General features: G+C 46.3%; 1 protein-coding gene across 1 annotated transcript in view; it reads left to right on the top strand.

Moving 5' to 3' along the window:
* The first annotated feature begins 19,138 nt into the window (after positions 1–19,138).
* Positions 19,139–19,644, top strand: part of Pfkfb3 (6-phosphofructo-2-kinase/fructose-2,6-biphosphatase 3) — an 85,580-nt gene continuing 85,074 nt past the window's right edge. The window contains exon 1 of the mRNA XM_026783000.1: positions 19,139–19,303. Within this exon, the coding sequence (XP_026638801.1) occupies positions 19,288–19,303 (16 nt within the window). The 5' untranslated portion in view covers positions 19,139–19,287. The remainder of the gene's footprint in view (positions 19,304–19,644) is intronic.

The raw sequence follows: 19,644 nt of genomic DNA, 5'->3' as shown, positions 1-19,644 counted from the left end.
AAAAAAAAAAAAAAAAAAAAAAAAAAAAAAAAAAGAAAGAAAAAGAAAAAACCAGAAAGACAGGAAGGAAGGCAAAGCAACAGTTACGTTTGTTGGCAAGGGATCCAAACTCTTTGAGCAAGAGAGCCCCAGTCTGTAAGCCACTGATTGTGATGGGGGGAGAGGTCTGGGTTTCTCTTGGGTTCAAGTTCCCACTCCTAATGCCCTGTTGGTCCTAAGGTGTCCTGGCATGAGAATTGTGTCCCCGTTTCTCTACACTTGTGGCGGTTTAATTGCCAGTGCAGTTCTCATCTTAGTGCATGAGCACAAACAGCTGCTGTTGGTTGTTGGGGTTTGTTACCAATCAGGGTGGTCCCCAACCTTCTTTTTCTTTATGGTATAATGGAGAAAGAAAAATGTGCCCCAGGATGAGAGAAACGACCCACTTTCCCTACCCTGGGGCCTGCAGCTGCAGTCCCACTCAGGATAACAGGAAGATTGTTACATTCATGTTCTTTTGAAAGTTACATGAACTGTGATACTTTTAGTATGATTTTAGGGTACAGCAACTTCTGGATTTGATACTCTTTGGACTTTTTTTTTCTTTAGTGATTACCTCTTTTTCCTTTTTTCACACAATGTTCAAATACCTCTTAGTAAATTCTATTTTCCTCTTCTCGTTCTGGTATATATTTCTCAGACACTTAAGTTTGTTTTCTTGGCAGAGAACACATGCCATTTCAAAGTTTCTGAAAAGTTAAGTTTGCACCTACCTGTAGATAGGTTTGTGGCAAATCCTCATAGGTTCCTGGCTTGCTAAAACCCTGATCTTAGCTGGAAGACTAGAATTGGGAAGCTGTGTGTATTGCTGCTTTTTCTCAGAAAACTAAGGAACAAATGTAATCAAGTTATATTTGTCCCCTCCTCCCCGCAAGAAAACTAAAGTATCAAAGACATACTCCACAGTAACTTGCAATCCTAGGGTCAGAGTCAGGAACCAAACAACAAAATGCAATCAGAAGTAAGCTGATGGCTGCTGAAACCTCCTGCCCCAGCACCTGTACTGCAGGAGCATGCCTCCGCCCAGCAATGCACCTTTTGTTTAATGTTTGTGTAAATTTAATACATAGCCCAAGTTGGCCCAGGACTTGTGATCCTCCGACCCAGACTCCGTTAGCAATGATTCTAGGTCTATACTACCATGATGGACTTGCTTGAAGAAATTACACAAATCATTTTCATTTCTATCCAGTCTCGGGTGTTATTTTATGCTTTTAATCCCAGCACTTGAGGCAGAGGTGGGAGGACCTTGAGCTCAAGGCCATTCCCTGCTAGTTGTGAGGCCCCGTCTCAAGTCCTGCCATAAAAAGAATCTCAGGTTCCCTGGGGGCCTCCTGGGAGAGATGCTGTGGTACTCAGAGTTCCATTCTCGCTGCAGTCTGCCAGCCAAACTGTTTATAACAGTGACTGCAGGAAAGGCAACACCTCCCCCGAGCACGTGGACAAAGCATACTTTTTAAACCAAAGTAAGTCTTCCTCCTCGCGTCCTCCCAGGCTTCCCACCAGTCACCCACGCGGCCTCTTATTCTGAAGCAAGTCCCTTCCTGCTAATGACAACCTTCAGGGCAGCCCTGAAAGACTGAAATAGCATTTTTAATTGAGCAGTGCCACCACATCTGCTGTGCTGTTCAAGGGCTCAGAGCAAGCTTGTGTATGCTAGACTATTTCATCTTCACAGGGTACCGAGGGCAAGAGGTTGCCATAGAACACTGAATCGGTTTTTAGAGGAACTTGAAAATACTGGATGAGGGCGTAGGCTTGTACTTGGCTTTCTCTAATGTTAGAAGATGCAGGACTGAGAGTATATTTCCATCGTAGAATTCCTGCCTAGAATGTACATAGTTCTGGCTGGGTTCAAAACTCTAGGAAGGATGGGGAAGGAAAAACAAAAAGAGAAGCTAAAAGAGGCAGGAGGGTCTCAGTTGGAGGCCCCACTGGTCTACAGAGCTAGTTCTAGGACAGCAAAGGCTGCACAAAGAAACCCTGTCTGGGGAAAAAACAAAACAACAGAGAAACTAAAAGTTCACAGTTTTGGTGCTCAGAGAGTAAAACACTTGCTGTGAAATCATGAGGACCTGAGTTTGAATGCCCAGCACCCAATTAAAACACTTCACAAGGCAGTACACGTGTGTACACGGATAACTCTAGCACTGAGGGGGGTAGAGAGGGTGGCCACTAGGTCTTGCTGACTGCCAGCCTCGTTCTAGGTTCAGTGAGAAACCTTTTCTCAAGGGAATAAGGTGGAGAGTGACAGATGGAACGCTCGAGAATACACACATGCACATACACCACACAGACAGATGGCATCTCAACCTGCCTACAAAGTAAGGAGTTCAAGGTCATTCTCAGTTACAAAGTGAGTTTGAGGTCAGCCCAGGCTACAGGAAATTATCAGAACACCAATAAAGCAAAACAAAAGAACAAAAGAGACAAATGAAAAGGTAAAATTGAATAAAGGAATTTAGAATGAGAATTATGTTGAATAACCCTGCCCCATCTACCTCTTTGTATAGAACATTGTCTCTCCCAGTATGGAAAACAAAAACATAGCATTTCTAGGGCTGGAGAAATGGCTCAGCTTGTTAGCAGCACTGGCTGCTCTTCCAGAGAGAGGAGACAGGTTCAAGTCCCAGCACTCACATAGTGGCTCACAACTTTCTACAGCTCTAGTTCCAGAGGATTCAAGATCCTCTTCTGGCCTCCTTGGGTAAAAGGTATGTATCCATATACAAACAAAGAAGAAAAAAAAGTCTGTGCACTTTATTATCCCACCCAACTCAAACCCCTGCCTCTCTGGGGCTGTGCCAGCCCTTCCTGTAGACCCTCATGATCCAGCCAGTCACAGCTGAAAGGCATCTGTCCCCATCACAACAAATAAAAAATGATGATCTGTTGTCCATTCTGTTCAACTGGATCCATGGTAGGACATTTCAAGTGGCTTTTCTCGCCTCTTGCTAGTCTTCATGTCAGTCAGACTGCAAACCAAGAACAAATACTTAATAAATCAACCAGCAAGCTGGCACACAACTGGATGCCAGGACATGGGAGGCTGATGCAGGATTGCTGTTGAAGGCCAGCCTGGGCTATATAGCAAGACTGTGTCTCAAAAATAAATAAATAGGGGCCAGGCAGTGGTGGCACACACCTTTCATCCCGGCACTCGGGAGGAAGAGGCAGGCAGATATCTGTGAGTTCAAGACCAACCTGGGTTACAGAGCTGCCAAGAGGTTATTTTTCTTATACAGCTCGTGCAAGGTGGTCATGGTGGTACATGCCTACAATCCTAGCTATTTAGGAGCCAGAGGCCTAGGATGACAAGTTCAAGGACAGGCTGGGCAATAACACAGTATGTCCCTGTCTGGAGAAAAATAAGACCAGGCTAGCAGACCAGAGCTGATGTGGTGTCTTGGTTGTGTTCTAGTCCACCAACAGTGCCACCCTGCTAGCCACTGAGAGTTTAGGACCATGGCTGTGATAAGTACAGCTGGTCGGTGATGACTGACCGTCAGGAAGATACTCTTTGTGGGAATGAGTCAAAAACCCTGCATCTTGCTGAAGGACCTGTGGGTCCTACAGAGCTACTTTGGCTGAGAAGGGATGTTCTCGCATCTGAGATAGTAGAGGGAGGTGGGTCTCTTTTTACTGTTTTTTTTTTGTTGTTGTTGTTGTTTTGTTTTTATTTGTTGTTTTCCCTATTGAGTCTACTATTTCTTGTAGGAGGAAGGCCAATTCTTTCTTTGGCTTAGATCATGAAGTTTAGGGCAGGAAAGAGTACAAGAGGTGTGAAGGGCACTCTTGCTGTCCCCCGCCCATATTCAGCTCCAGTCTTCATGCTCAGCTTCATCGCATTTCATTGTCTAATCCGTGTCTTAAACTGTGGCCACACATGGGCTTGTATAACTGAATGTCGGAAGTGCAAAACCCAGCAGTGATACATGGCCAGTGAGCATGCAACAGCCAGAAACTTAAAGTTAAGCGTCTAAGGAATCTGAGGGGTTTCCAGCAGGCTTGTTGTTCCAGCACACAGCTGCATTGCAGGTTGGTTCTGACCACACAGTGTGCTCAGTTTGCACAGTATATGCCCTCACACCAGGCAAGACAGCCAGGGCCGCCTCCAACGCTGTAACTTAGAGTTGACTATTGTATACTGTGCACTGCAGTGTTTACGACACATGGGAAAACTCCAGCCCTTACAGGAACACGATCGTCACATTACAGTTGGGTCTTCTACAGGAGTAGACAGTACTCCTGACCCCTGAGCCTCCTCTCCCAGCCCTCTAACCATTTCTGAAATGGCCCTCAACCTTCTTCTGCCCTTGATTACACACTCATGCAAAGTAACATTTTTAGCATCACTAATTATCAAATCAAAATGCTAATTAACTCTGAAAAGCATTGAAGATGCTCTTCTCTCTATAGCATAAAATATTCAGATAATATTTAGTTTTTCGTTGTAAAATTAAATTGAAATTAGCACACTGATCTCATTAGTAATGCAAATTTGCTCACACTAATAAATGATGAAATTATGTATATATAGTGTTTATAGGTGTTTTACAATGATTTCTTATACTTTATTATCAGTATACGTTTAATTTATATCCATATTTTCTATACCTGTATATCTGGAGTTGTGTGAGGATTTCTCAGGTGAAAAGAAAGGGGTTGGGAATGGGGAAGCTGAACTCTGCCTGCTCCAGTCAGTACAGTCAGTGAGGAAAAGTACTCTCTTAATTCCAGGTCAAAATAGGAGGATATTTAGACATAATTCAGCTTACCTAGAATTTTGGCAATGACTAAATTATGCCAGACTTTATTATAGGTCTATAGCTACTGTACTGGAGAGAGGTGATTGGGCACTGAGATAGCCCTGTGGCAAGCAAGCACGGTTCAGTGTGAGCCCTCACCCTCATGTGCTCTCAGAGAGGTGCTGTCAACCGTTCATCGCTTGTCATGTGTATCCAGGCACAACCTACACTGACTTAATACCTGACCTAGTGCCTGGTGAAGTCAGCCAGCCTCGGGATATGAAGGAAGGCAAAAGTTCATTGCTTGTAGCCTGCATCCAGGCACAACCCATACTTGCCAAGACCTGACCTAGTGCCTGGTGAAGTCAGCCAGCCTCAGGATATGAATGAAGGTCAGGAGGCTCTGGAAGTAGCTGGGGTTTCTCCACTGTAATAAGAACTCCTCACACGGCCTGATCCGGGGGGTCTTCTTAATATATAAGAAACTCAGTCCTCGGACAGGACCCGCAACTTTCTTGTCATATCGGTTTCTTTTCTTTTTCGGTGTCTTGAAACCGTGACTCAGGTAGCCCAGATGGCCTTGCAGTCTCAACATGCAGGGTGACTTGCCAGGACCTCCAGAGTGCTGTCATGTGCCGCCTCACCTGCTTTGCTTCCTCCCCCTCCTCTTCTTTTTAACGGTACTAAGGACTCAAGCCAGGGCCTAACACGTCCTAGACACGTGCTCTGCCGCTGAGCTGCATCCCTGACTTGTCCTTGTTTCTTTATTGGGTCAAGAGCTGCTTTTGACCCTGGAAATATTTCCTTTAACGTGGAAGAACAATCATAGTTTTGATATTTGAAGGCGAAATTTAGATTACGTGTGTGTGTGTCTAGCATTTTAAGAAGTTGTAGCGGATGATGGTAGCACACACCTTTAATCCCAACACTTGGGAAGCAGAGGTAGGGAATCTCTGTGAGTTTGAGGCCAGCCTGGTCAACTGAGTGAGACCTTATTTGAGAGGTGGGGAGAGAGAGAGAGAAAGAGAGACCTTGGGTATGCAATGGAAGGTCTTATGATCATAATTTAAAATATATAACAGGAGTAACTGATGCAGACTTTCGATAAAGCTGGAAAGTTCAAATCAACAGTATGGAAAAATAAGGAGTTAAAATTCCCTGTAAATATTTAAGAATGCTTTGAGAAAAAAAGTATTTTTAAAAATTAATTTTATAAGTGTTGTTTAAAATTTTAAAGGAAGTTTGTCAACTATTTTTTTCTTTAGCCCAGTCTTTTTTTAAAATTTTTTTTCCGTTTATTTATTTATTAAAGATTTCTGTCTCTTCCCCGCCACCGCCTCCCATTTCCTCCCTCCCCCAATCAAGTTCCCTTCCCTTGTCAGCCCATAGAGCTATCAGGGTCCCTGCCCTGTGGGAAGTCCAAGGACCACCCACCTCCATCCAGGTCTAGTAAGGTGATTTAGCCCAGTCTTATATAAACTTGTTTTGTAGATGAGGATGACCTTGAACTCCTGATCCTCCCAAGTGCTGAGGGCTCTCTCTCCTACTCTCCCTCTCTCTTACCCTCCTTTTTCTTTTCTTGTTTGTGAGAAAGGGTCTCCTGTAGCCCAGGCTGGTGTGAACCTGTGGTGTAGCTGAGAACGACTCTGGACTCCCGACCCTCCTGCTGTCATTGTCCATGAGCTGGGACCCGGGCGTGCACGGCTCCATAGGACTAAACAGCTGCATTTCTGCATAGTGCCAGTCACCAATGTCTCTCTCAGCAGTGACTCTTAAAGTTGTTTTTAATGTCCTGGGGGTGGAGCTTATGAAATATACTACCTCTGAGAGATATCCCTAACCTTAAAATTTTTCCGTTTTCTAATCAAGTTAGTTCTAGTCGAGATAGAAACATGGAGTTTAAGTCAGCTCTAAAGGCTTAAAATGATCACTGCGTTGAATTTGAATAACGTGAACAGTAACTGGATGAACTCATCCTGAGCAGGCTTGTCTACATGAAGGCCACCCTCCACTATAATGAAAACTACAATTAACCTACTTAGGTGTTTTTAAAATAACCTGCTCATGACATGTGGCCAGTGACAAGTATTCTTTGCATCTTACAGGGAAATAAACACTGGTAAGTTTAGGAAGAAGTGACCACAGCAGAAGTTCTAGCAATACCCCCTTGGACAGTGGTTCTCAACCTTTTTTTTTTTTTTTTGGTTTTTCGAGACAGGGTTTCTCTGTAGCTTTGGAGCCTGTCCTGGAACTCCCTTGGTAGACCAGGCTGGCCTCGAACTCACAGAGATCCGCCTGCCTCTGCCTCCCGAGTGCTGGGATTACAGGCGTGCACCTCAACCTTCTTAATGCTGCCAGCCTTTAATACAATTCCTTATGTTGTGCTGACCCCCACATAAAATTGGTTTCATTACTATTGTTATTGTTATATGTTATTATTATTATATGTTATTGCTATTGTTATGAATTATGATGTAAATTTATGTGTTTTCTGATGATCTAAGGCAACCTATGAAAGGGTCATCTGATCCCAAAGGGCTTGTTACCCACAGGTTGAAAAACGCTGCCCTAGGGCATACTGATCTTTTTCTTTAATATTTATTTATTTATTTAGTATACAGTATTCTTTCTATGTGTATGCCTGCAGGCCAGAAGAGGGCACCAGACCTCATTACAGATGGTTGTGAGCCACCATGGGGTTGCTGGGAATTGAACTCAGGACCTTTGGAAGAGCAGGCAATGCTCTTAACCTCTGAGTCATCTCTCCAGCCTGGGCATACTGATCTTATCAGCAGAATGGACTTGGTCACAATCTTTACCCCCACTGGCTTGGTTCTCTTGTTTTCTTTCTGTTTTGTTTTGGGCCATTCTCATGTCACCCAGATTAGTCCTGAACTCCTGATCTTCTGGATTCTACCTGCTGAGTCTTGGGATGACAGACATATGTCTGGTTTTTATCTGTCAGCTAGATTGGTCACTAAAGTGTCCTTATTACCGGTGGGGTGAAGCTTCACAATAAAGAATTGTCTTTTCCTCATGGAAGTGACTAGGTGATGACGTGAAGCCTCCAGAGCTGTTTTCCTCCCCTTCCAGAAGGCAGCATCCCATTCTAGGAAGCCACACAGCAGAGAGGAGCAGCCTCTCCAGCCCAGAGATGGCGAGCCTGAATTCTGGGAAAAAGGCAGCTGGGCTCCTTAGCTGTAAATAGGTCATTAAGACTCAATTTGCTAAGACTGAAGGCTCTGGGTTCCCAGGGGAACTAACCCCAAAAGACTGTTGACGTCTTTACCTTGGCATGTGGCTGGAGGAGAGGACAAGGTGCCCCAGAGAAGGATGCTGTGGTAACTAACAGCAAGCAAACAGAGAGATGTGGGACTCTCGTATGCCCTTGTCTGGCTTAATATCCAGGTCAAGTCACTCCCCTAGTAGCGGCCAGTTCTGTTGTCAGGGAAAGTAGGATGAAGTCTTCCCTCTGAATCAAAAGTTTGTCGGGGCCAGGCTTCATGGGGCAAACTTGTAATCCTAGGCACTCGAGAGCCGCTGCAGAAGGATCAGGAGTTCAAAGCCTGAGTGACAGTGAAACGTGCCTGTTTCAAAATTTCAAAAGGAAAAGAATGTAGAGGATGTAGTGGGGGGCTCCAGTGCAGTGGGGGAGCCCTTGCCAAAGCTCCGAGGAATTCTTATCGTAGCGAACACACACACACATGCATGCACGTGCACACACACACACTAATAATTTTATACAGTTGTCAGGATGCTATAAAAGTAACCCTGTGAAATCTCCCTGTAATATCACAAGGCAAAGAACATAGCCAAGAGTCAAGCTACGCAATGAGAGGAAGCAGTGCAAATGACATCTCATCAGGAAGTAGGTATCTGAATATATAAAACTTAACAGCAAAGGTAATCAAGCAAGCAGTCTACCACCCAACAGTGGACAGTAAAATTAAGTAGACACTTCTCAGAAGAGAACAGAGGGCCCACAATTAGATGCGCCATGTTCAACATCACCTTAGGAAGATGAAACTCAAGGCCACTAGGAGGCACCACCTCATCCCAGTCTGAGTGACTGTTCTATACGTGCCTGTGAAGATGGAGAGAAAAGGAAGCCCTTCTGTGCTGTCAGTTGGCCTATGAGTTGGCCATAATGGACAACAGTGTAAAAACTAATAGACACGCCATCTGGTCCAGTATCCCCACTCCAAGTGTATCTATTCAGTGAAAATGAAAGCAGTACGTATGCATCATGTATTATCATGCTTGTTGTTTCTGCTGTGTTAGATAGGGACACAGCCTGGCCTCAAATTCCTTATGTAACTGAAGATGACTTTGAACTTCTGATCCTCCTGCCTCTACTTCCCAAATGCTGGCCAGCAGTCCGGTGCTACCATGTTCCACTGATGTGATATTGGGTTTGGGGCATGCTAGGTAAGTACTTAACCAACTAAGCTGTGGTCAAGACTAACCTCAAACTCTTAGTGATCTTCCTGCATCAGCTTCCCGAGTATCAGGATAATAGCTCTACTAGGCCCTGTTGAAATCAGTATTGTTATTTTTTGTTGTTGATGATTTTTTTTTTTAAAGACAGGATCTCACTCTGTAACCCTGGCTGGCCTGGAACTCAGTATGTGGACCAGGTTGGCCTTCAACTCACAGAGAGCCACCTGTTTCCACCTCCCAATTGAAAACACTTAGCACCACTCCTAGATCTTGATAATGATTTTGTTTTGTTTTTTTGGAATAGGGTCCCATGTAGCCCATGCTAGCCTTGGGCTCAGTAAGCAGCCAAGGATAGTTTCAAACTCCTTTTCCTCCTGCCTGCACCTCCAGTGCTGTGGTTACAGGCACATGTCACTACAGCTAGTTGAAATCAGTGTATTTTAATTTTTTTTTAAAGATTTATTTATTTTTTATTTTATGAATGTGAATGTTTGCCTGCATCCACGAGTTACAGACAGTTGTGAGTCACCATGTGGGTACCAGGAATACAATTTGGGTCCTTTAGAAGAACAGCAAATTCTCTTAACCACAGAGCCATCTCTCACACCCTTGAATAAGTAGAAGAGACAACCGCACTCGCTCTCCAGTGTTCTCTGCAGTCCTGTTTCCTGGTGACACGAATGGAAACAACTTGTCAACTGATGAGCAGATACTGAAGATGTGGTCCACTTCCACAACCGAATTCTTTCCAGCCGTAGGGGAAGGGATGGGGAGAGATGGCCTCATCAACAGGAAAATAGTAGACAGAGAAAGAGGTCTGGTCTGTGGTTCCATCAGTACAGTAACAATGACTGTACCTCTCATAAAAGTTTTCATCACAAAGACGGGATAAGTGGCTGGGCACAGCAGCCCATGCCTTTGATCCCAGCAAGGAGGCAGAGGCAGGTGTGTTGAAATAGGAGCCGTGGGGCTGCGTCCCCGGCACCCGGCCACCCACATGACTAGCTCTAGCTTATGCCCCGAGATAATTACACGGAAACTGTATTCTTTTAAACACCGCTTGGCCCATTATATCTAGCCTTTTCTCGGCTAACTCTCGCACCTGGATTAGCCCATTTCTAATAATCTCTTTAGCCCACGAGCTGGCTTACCAGGAATGATCTTAACCTGCGTCTGCCTGGAGTGGGAGAATCATGGCGACTTTTTGACTCAGCTTCTTTCTCCCAGCCTTCTGTTCTGTTTACTCCTCCCACCTATGTTTTAACCTATGAGGGCCAAGCAGTTTCTTTATTGCTTAACCAATGAAATCAACAGATTGATATATGACACTCCCACATCACAGGTGGATCTATGTGAATCCTAGGCCAACCTGGTCTACATAGTGAGTTCCAGGCCAACCAACTGCTCATAGTTAGGACCCTGTTTTACAATAACAATAAAGGGAGGAAGAGATGGGGTGGGGGAAAGAAAGGGAGGTGGTGGGGTAGGGGGAGAAGGAAAAGGAGTGCCCAGACATAACAGTGGATGTCTGTAATCCTAATACACTGAAGGCCAAGGCAGAAGGATTGCCAGCAATTTCGAAATAGCCGGGCATTCTCTCCAAAAAGCATCACACTCTGCATGTGTGGGTCAAGACATCAGGTGACCCCACTAATGCATGCAATTTTATGTTTTCATATCTCAGTTAAATGTTAATTCATAAATAAGAAAGAAAAAGAGAAAACCTGGAGCCTTCTGACCTAAGGAGGGTTTCCTAAGAGTAGACAAAGTGCAGCCCTGAGTTGTGTGTGCCCTGCCCCTCTCTGTGGCTCCATCTTTACTGGGGCCCCATCCTTATGTTTGGTGAGATCTCGAGGTGCCAGGTAAGCCCTGTCGATAAGAACTTTCTGTAGGTGTTCTTTCTTTCTGAGGCAGGATATTGGTCCGGGGGCACGCATTCCCAGGAGCACATGGTTAGGCTTTACCTTCAGGATCTTCATTCATTCAGTTCCCAGCACCCACCTCCAGTGACCCTCCAGCTGCCAGGGCTCCCTGTATGTATGTGTTGCACAGAAACTCATGGCAGGCACAAATACATATGGAGAAGTAAATAAATCTAACAAAAAAAAATAAGAATCTGTCTCTAGAAACCAAATCCTGACTTCTGAAACTTCAGCAGAGGGGAGAAAGGAAAACTAATTGAATTCCTCCAGTCAGGGATATACATAAAAATTGATATGGATGGGCCGGGCGGTGGTGGCGCACTCCTTTAATCTCAGCACTCGGGAGGCAGAGGCAGGCGGATCTCTGTGAGTTCGAGGCCAGCCTGGTCTAGAAGAGCTAGTTCCAGGATAGGAACCAAAAAAAGCTACAGAGAAACCCTGTCTCAAAAAAGAATCAAAAAAAAAAATTGATGTGAATGGATGGATATAATATGGATAAATTGATTTACTAAGGCAAGAGTCTTGACATGTATCCCAAACAGACCCTGAATTTGCTATGTAGCCCAGGCTGCCCTCAAACTCATGAGCCCCCTGAGTATTACAGATATGTGCCACTAGCCCAAGCTTAGGGTTTGAATTAACCAGGAGGATTATTTGAGAGAGAAGGGATATGCTTTCTGTGAAGCCAGGTCAGGCTGACTGAGGACGCAGAGAAGCCCACAAGCCACTGCTGCCTAAGGCCCATTCCCTCCCAGTGTAAACTAGCGGCCAATTGAGAGCTGACTGTCTTCATAAATCACCCTAAGAAGAGGTTAGAATTCTAATATGAACTCCGCATTTCCAGCCCTTGCATACAGTTACCCAAATCAGCTAACCTGAAGGGGTTTGCAGATGTAATTAAAGTCAATTAAACAACAGTTGACTTTAAGATTTTCTGAGGCTGAGGGCTGGAGAGTTAAGAGGAAAAAATGCCTGAGGGTAAACTGGGGATTATAGCTCAGTTGGCAGAGTGTTGGCTAGGCACGTACAAAGCCCTGAACTCCATCCCCAGCACCTCATCAACTTGGTATAGTTTGCCCATGCCTGTAATCTCAGCACTTGGGAGGCGGAGGCAAGAAGATCCAAAGTCAGCTTCAGTGCAGGAGGCAGAAATGAACTGGGGGCTAGAGGCTCTGTCTAAAATGAAAAAAAAAAAAAATGTTGAGGGAAATGCTGAGTCCATTAAAGCATGTTTTTCTCTAGAAGAAGCCAAATGTAAAACCCTGGATGAACTCAATACCTGACCCTTGGAACCAGAAAACCACGTGGCAAGAGACACAACTTCCGGGGTGGCGTCAGTTTGACAGCACAGAAAGCAAGGGTGAGGGAAATGAGGTGCTTCTGTTTTGTCCAAACAAATATCGGAGCTGTGATCTGTTGTGTGGATTAGTCTACCCCAGTGAGGGGTGCTTTAGACAGGTGATCAAGAACCCGGGTTTTCCTCCAGTTCTGTGAGGCCTAGAAACAGCTGTGTCAACAGCTAGACCTTCCCGGGAAAGCCAGGAATGTGGATTGCTGGAGGGGTGGGGATTCCAGCTACCTTTAGAGAATTAATTTAAATGTCCACCCAGACTGAGATCCTCCATCCTCAGGACCTCCTGGGAGCTGGGTTTGGTAACTGTGGCCTATAATTCCAGCACTTGGGAGGCTGGAGATGGAGGGTCACAAATTTGAGGCCAGCCCAGTTTGCATGATAAGGCCCTGCCTTAAAATAACAACAGCGAAAACAAACACAAAAACCCTGAAGACTAGAGCTGTAGCTCAATTGGTAGAAGCTTGCCTTGGCTGTGCAAACTTAATCCCAACAGTGAATAAGCAGGGTGTCTGGCACTTGCCTGTCACCCCAGTATTCAAGAGGTGGAGACAGGAGGATTAGAAATTCAAGGTCATCCTTGCTATGGAGCAAGTTAGACAACCCTGGACTGCGTCTCAAAACAAAACAAAAAATTATAGCCCTCAGGGCACAAATCGTCTCACCCAAGGTGACAATTCTGCAGTGATAGAGGGAGAAAGGGTGGAGGAAGCCTGGAGCCCAGCCCTGTCTCCTAGAGATCCCTGGCAATTAGGTTAGATTTTTAAAACACTGCTGTGCTGAGTCAAGGTCGCCCCGGGAAGCAGCGCAGTCTTCTGATCGATACACATTAGACAGGGCAGATGTGGCAGTGGCGTAATTGACATCTCAGTGAGTAATGATGAAATTTCATTCTCTGACTCATACTATATCGTCAAGGCCTCAGGACATAGTTTCAATTAAAAATGGTTTTGAATCCATTCTCGGTGTCTGAAAATCATCAGAGGCTATGTTCATACCTCTGCTGCGTTCCTCCAATGCTGACCACGCTAACTCTGTCTTTCCGCTCTGGAAGGCCCAATAGGTTCACCCTACACTAGCCCATCCCATCATTGGGAGTTTCACTCCCTCCCCCTCTTTCTCTTTTCTTCTTCCTCTGTTTCTTTCTGGCTGTCTCTCATAACTAGGTTGACCTTGAACTCACTGTATAGCCAAGAATGACCTTGGTCTTCTGTTGTCCGGTTTCTGGCCCAGGGAGTGCTAGGATTACAGGCTTTGAACACCCTGCTTGGGTTGTTGTCCTTTGTTCATTTGTTTTAAATGACTAGGGATCTAACCCCAGGATCTGTGTGTACAGGGCAGGCACTCTTCCAATAAAGCTCCATCCCCAGCCCTCACTGGGTGTTTTCTAAACCAGCCCCTCCTAGCAGGTGTCTTGATACTTTCTTCAAGGACATACCAGAAGCATGCTTTGAGTTATGAAACACTTCCAACTGATTCCAATTGGTAGCAAAAGAGCAAGTGTTCCCAGAATTATTAAACATCAACTAAAATCAGAGGGTACTGTCTGTTATTTGAACATGGAATGGAACAAAGCCAGCTGCCGGGTTCTTTGTCTTCTGTTCCCAACTAAACAAGCAAAGGAGAGAGATGGGGATACTAATTGTGTGGGGGTTTCCCTTCCAAGAACTCAGCCTCCAACTCTCCGGATGCCAGATGGTCGTCCTAGGATCTTGTCCAATTCTGATGATACTCGAAGTTAGTATCAGAAGCCACGGTTTGAAGGCTGAGCATAAGACCCAAGAAAGTATTAGAGAAAGGGATGACCAGAGAGATGGCTCAGAGGTTAAGAGCACTGGCTGCTTTTCCAGAGGACCTGAGTCCAACTCCCAGAATCTACATGACAGCTCACAACCATCTGTAGTTCAGTCCTAGGAAACTGATGTTTCTCTTCTGGTGCTTTACAAAGGCGCTATACAGACACACATGCAGGCAGAACACTCACATATATAGAATAAAACAATTTAGAGAACTTTAAAGTATTTGGGGCAGTGGTATCTAGCCTGATGACTTGAATTTGATCCTTGGGCCCCCCATGTGGAAATGAGAGCCAACTCCTACAAGGTATCCTCTGACCTCCATATGTTTGTGGCAGGTGTGTGCCCACACGCATACACACAAACACAAGTGAAATAAATGTAAAAAGAAAAGAAAGCAGAGTGTTGAGTGCCTAGCCTACTGATGTGGGAGTGTCATATATCAATCTGTTGATTTCATTGGTTAAGTAATAAAGAAACTGCTTGGCTGGCCCTCATAGGTTAAAACATCGGTGGGAGGAGTAAACAGAACAGAATGCTGGGAGGAAGAGGAAGTGAGCTCAGACTCAACAGCTCTCCTCTCGGGGGCAGACACCTCAGAGAGACGCCATGCTCCCCTCTCCTGGGCTGACGCGGGGATAGCTCTGCTCTCCGAGACACATGTGATGAAGCTCCGACCCAGGATGGACGTAGGCTAGAATCTCCCTGGTAAGCCACCTTGTGGGCTACAGCAGATTATTAGAGATGGGCTAGTCCAGGTGCGAGAGTTAGCCTAGAAGAGGCTAGATAGAAATGGGCCAAGCAGTGATTAAAAGAATACAGTGTCTGTGTAATTATTTCGGGGCATAAGCTAGCCAGGTGGCTGGGGTGCTGGGGACGCAGCCCCGCAGCTCCCTATTACTACAGCCTACTGACACTTCTGTCCAAAGTGGCTATAAAATCAGAAGTCCTGCCGGGCGGTGGGTGCACGCCTTTAATCCCAGCACTCGAGAGGCAGAGGCAGGCAGATCTCTGTGAGTTTGAGGCCAGCCTGGTCTATAAAAGCTAGTTCCAGGACAGGATCCAAAGCTACAGAGAAACCTTGTCTCAAAAAACCAAAAAATTAAAAAAAAAAATCAGATGTCTCTCTCTTCTTAAACCCTGCCTTCATTTTCATGTTCAGTTACCCACTAGAATAACTCAGAACCGGAGATGGCCATTTACTTGGTAGCACAACGTTTTATTATGAAAGGTTTGAGTTAGGAGTGACCGCTGGGAGTTGGATAAGGATAGCTAAGTGTGGGTGGGGCACGGAACTTCTCTGTCCTCTGGGCTTACCAACTGGAATCAAACGGAATTTTATCCTAAATTGTTTAAATGGAGGTTTTCTTGCACAGCCATAGTTGATCAGAGCATTCATCATAGGTGATCAACTGCTCTTTCCAGGGACTTGGACTGAGGGTACCAATCCCCTACTCATCTTTCCAGCCATCGGCAATCTCACTGGCTTAGAAGTGACCCTCAGCAGTCTGAAGGCCTAGGCGAAAACTTAGATGAAAGACCAAATACTCTAAGTATGCCTTACAGTGTACCCATCAGCAACGTAGCCTATGAATGAATGGGTTCACTGGGGTAGAGGTGCCAACTGGAGGAATGGCCATCTCAGCAGACACCTGCTCTGGCTCTACTACGGCAACTGGGATCACACACCTGATGTGTGCATTCTGTGTAGCAGGCCCCCAGACCTTAGCACAACTGGCTCCATGATGGAAATGCCACTCAGGCTGTAAAACAAAGCACAGAGACAGAACCACCACCAAAACAAAGAAGACCTCATCCATCAAAAGCCGTAGTGCCGGGGATGTCTCTAACTGTACTATAGCCTTCCTTTTTGACTCCTGTAGTTCCACGCCTGGCTAATTGTTCTTGTTAACTGAAGTATGTCAATGCAGGACATGCTTTTGTGCTTAAAAGCTCACCCTGAGAAAGGCTTGGAGCTACATTAGGATCCTGAACACCCAGTGTTGTTGCTGGTGGGCTAATAAAGACTTTCTGTTGACTTAAACCCTGTCCAAGCAGTCTTCTCTGGTGGATACCCCACAACAGTCTGTCTGACATACTCTTTTAAAAAATATTTGTGTGAGTGTGTATGTGAGTGTGCGTGTGTGTGAGTGTGTGTGTACAGGTCAGTGGAAAACTTGTGAAAGTCAGTCCCCTCCTTCTACCAATGGGGCAGATATCCAGCCCTGGAAGTCAGGGCTGGTAGCAGGTGCTTTTACCCACTGGGCCAACTTTCCGGTTCTTTTTTTTTTTTTTAAGAGAGGGGGTCTCGCTATGTTGCCCAGGCTGGAGTGCAGTGGCTATTCACAGGCACGATCCCACTACTGATCAGCACGGGAGTTTTGACCTGCTCCGTTTCCGACCTGGGCCGGTTCACCCCCCCTTAGGCAACCTGGTGGTCCCCTGCTCCCGAGAGGTCACCATATTGATGCCGAACTTAGTGCGGACACCCGATCGGCATAGCGCACTACAGCCCAGAACTCCTGGACTCAAGCGATCCTCCCGTCTCAGCCTCCCGAGTAGCTGGAACTACAGGCGTGCGCCACTGCGCCCGGCTAACTTTCCGGTTCTTGACATACTCTTTATCTGGATCAACTGGCCAGAGATGAAGTTGTCGTCAGTGACAACCAAGTCCATGAGGCTAAGTCCACCTCCACTTCCCAGCAGGGAAAAGGGCAGAGGGAGTAGACAGTCAGTCACAGCACGGAAGCTGGATCTCTCCCATAAACCTCAGCCTCTACTCCTGAGACAGACTGGGGTCCATGCTTCTAACAACAGTGGTCTGACAGCTCATCCGACCTGTTCTCAGGCAAGATCCCTTTGCTGTTAGCTCAGAAAGTTTCACAGCCGAATACAATGATTGGTCAAAGCCAAGCAAGTCGGAAGGAAAAGTGAGAGCAGAGAAAGATTCATTACTTGCAGTAGTAAGGCAAGTGCAGGAACTCTTCCTGGAGCAACATGCTCCTCAAACAAAGCAGGTGGGGAGGTTTATCCAAGGCGCACACATGTTCAAGAAAGTACTTCATGAGAGGCTCAGTCCTGCGCATGCTCCCAAAGGTCATAGTTCAATCAGGGAACATCATAGATGCACATTTTGAGCTTACGGTCTAGCACGGATATTTGAAAACCTATTCTGGCAGACAGGAGCTCATCTGGTCATGCTTACTTAGCTCACATGGTAAAGATGGCCGACAGTGCCCCTACCAGCATGTGCGACTCAAACCGTAAAGTTGTAGATGGGAAAAAGTACTTTGAAGGTAAGACTTTGCCCTTAGCGGTGCCTGTCTCATGCAGCTGCTGACAGACCTCCATTTGGGACTCACTCCTCATTCTTGAGGGGATCAGGAGAGATGGCATTTCTCTGAAACTACTTAGCAGTGGAGGGGAGGGCCTTGCGCCTTCGTAATTAATTGAATGTAACTTGTTTTGTTGAGGTTACACATATTTATCTGTACACGTGTAGGTATATGGGCATGCGTGCCTTGTTTTGTTGAGGTTACACATATTTATCTGTACACTGATTCTACTAAGAAGAAGAAAGGAAGACAGGAAGGACATCCCCACACTCACTCCCCCCACACCCCAAACTATTGGAATGTTCAGCTCACCTGGACAGGTCTGTCCATTGCGTGGAGAGCCAGCCTCTTGTCATTTGAATGAATGTTTTAAATACTAGAATTTCCGTGACTCTTGCTTTCTTCAGAGTGCAACACAGAATAACTTGTTCCAGCAAGGCATGGTGGTGCATCCCTTGAATGTTTTTCGGGAGTGTGAGACAACAGGACCAAGAGTTCAAGGCCAAGCCTTGTCTAGTAGAGAATTTAAAGCCAGCCTGTGACTTGTGAGGACCGACCTTAAATAAAAACAGAAAAAGGAATAGAGGGAGAAAGGAAGGAGAGAGAAAGTATGCTGTTTCCTTAGACAGAAATGAACTTTTTAAGGTCTCGGAGTGTCTCACAGGCTGGTTTTGAACTCCTGGACTCAAGCAATCCCCAGCTTTCTATGTGCTTTGACTACAAACTGAGAATTTTTTTTTTTATTCTTTCTTTTTTCCTTGTTTGTTGGTTTTATGAGGTTTGACTGTGTAGGCCAGGCTGGCCTAGAAGGGACAGTGGTCCTGCCTCCGGGTCTCAAGTATTAGGATTAATTAATTACCAGCCTGATAACACTATATTAGGCTTGATTAGTGAAAGCCTTAATTAATCAAAAAGAGGATCCTGCTTTGGGACATTTGGATCAACCAACTATCCAGCCTGAAGAAAGCTGCCGCCTCCTCCTTCTGGTTCCCTAAGCGACACTCTGTGGACAGATTATCAAACTGTGGGCGACGACGAGCTGTTTCAGACTCTGAGGAAACAAACCATTCACCCCTGTGGATTTAAAGATGAACACTCTCATCAGGTATGCCTTGGTGTAGGTGTGAAACTATCTTAGCACGAATACTGTTAAACATGAGTTTGCCTAGGCTGCTCCTCTCAGCCTGTATTTAGTGCCTATACAAGTCAGTCAGTCATTTGAACGCCCCAACTTCATTAAGGCAAAAGAAGATAAAATTCCTTCAAGTTCATTCCTTCTCTACACCGCCCGAAGGAGCTGATGGATGAGCTAATTTTCACCCACTTCTAGATGGTTTTCCTCCATGCTTGGCATCTGCACAGGCAGGAGTCACCTTCAAGGCTCTAGGCTCAGGGCGGGACCTGGTCGCCCACCCCGGGCTCCGGGCCACCGCCTGCAGGCGCTCAGAGCGCACGGGTGACGCGACTCCCGCGCTTCCTGCTCCGCGGCGGGGCCTCCTCCGCGCCGTGACGTGCCAGGCTGTGACCAAATATGTCCGTTTCCCCTCCCTCGCCGGCCCCATCGCCCGCAGGCCGCCCCGAGCCTCGGGGCTGCCACTTGGACGTCCGCCTGCCCAGGTGTCGCGGGCCAGTCCCCCGCGCGGCGTCCCCGACGCGATGCCCTTCAGGAAAGGTAGGAGGTCCCCGGTTTCTCCGCAGGTGCGGAGACCCTTGTCCCCTCGGGGGTTCCGCCTTGCCTCCTCCCTTCCCGCACTGGCCATCCTGCCGCGCGTTACGCCCCTTCGCTCTGCGCTGCACCCGCCTGTCCTGCACTGTCCCCTTCAGTCTCGTAGTGTCCGCCGCTACACCACGTGGATGCGGGAACCCCCCCGCTGGGCTGGGAGGCGGATAGCGCAGTGCTAGTACTTCTAGTTAACCCAAGGATCCTACTGCGTCCCAGCTCCGGGATGCAGACAGAACACCGAACCAGGAATTTTAGGGTTTGTTTCTGCGAAACTTGGGTCATTCTGTTGG

Source organism: Microtus ochrogaster, chromosome 16 (genome assembly GCF_000317375.1).
Source record: "Microtus ochrogaster isolate Prairie Vole_2 chromosome 16, MicOch1.0, whole genome shotgun sequence".
Lineage (NCBI taxonomy): Eukaryota > Metazoa > Chordata > Mammalia > Rodentia > Cricetidae > Microtus > Microtus ochrogaster.
This window is presented reverse-complemented; position numbering and strand designations above follow the sequence as displayed.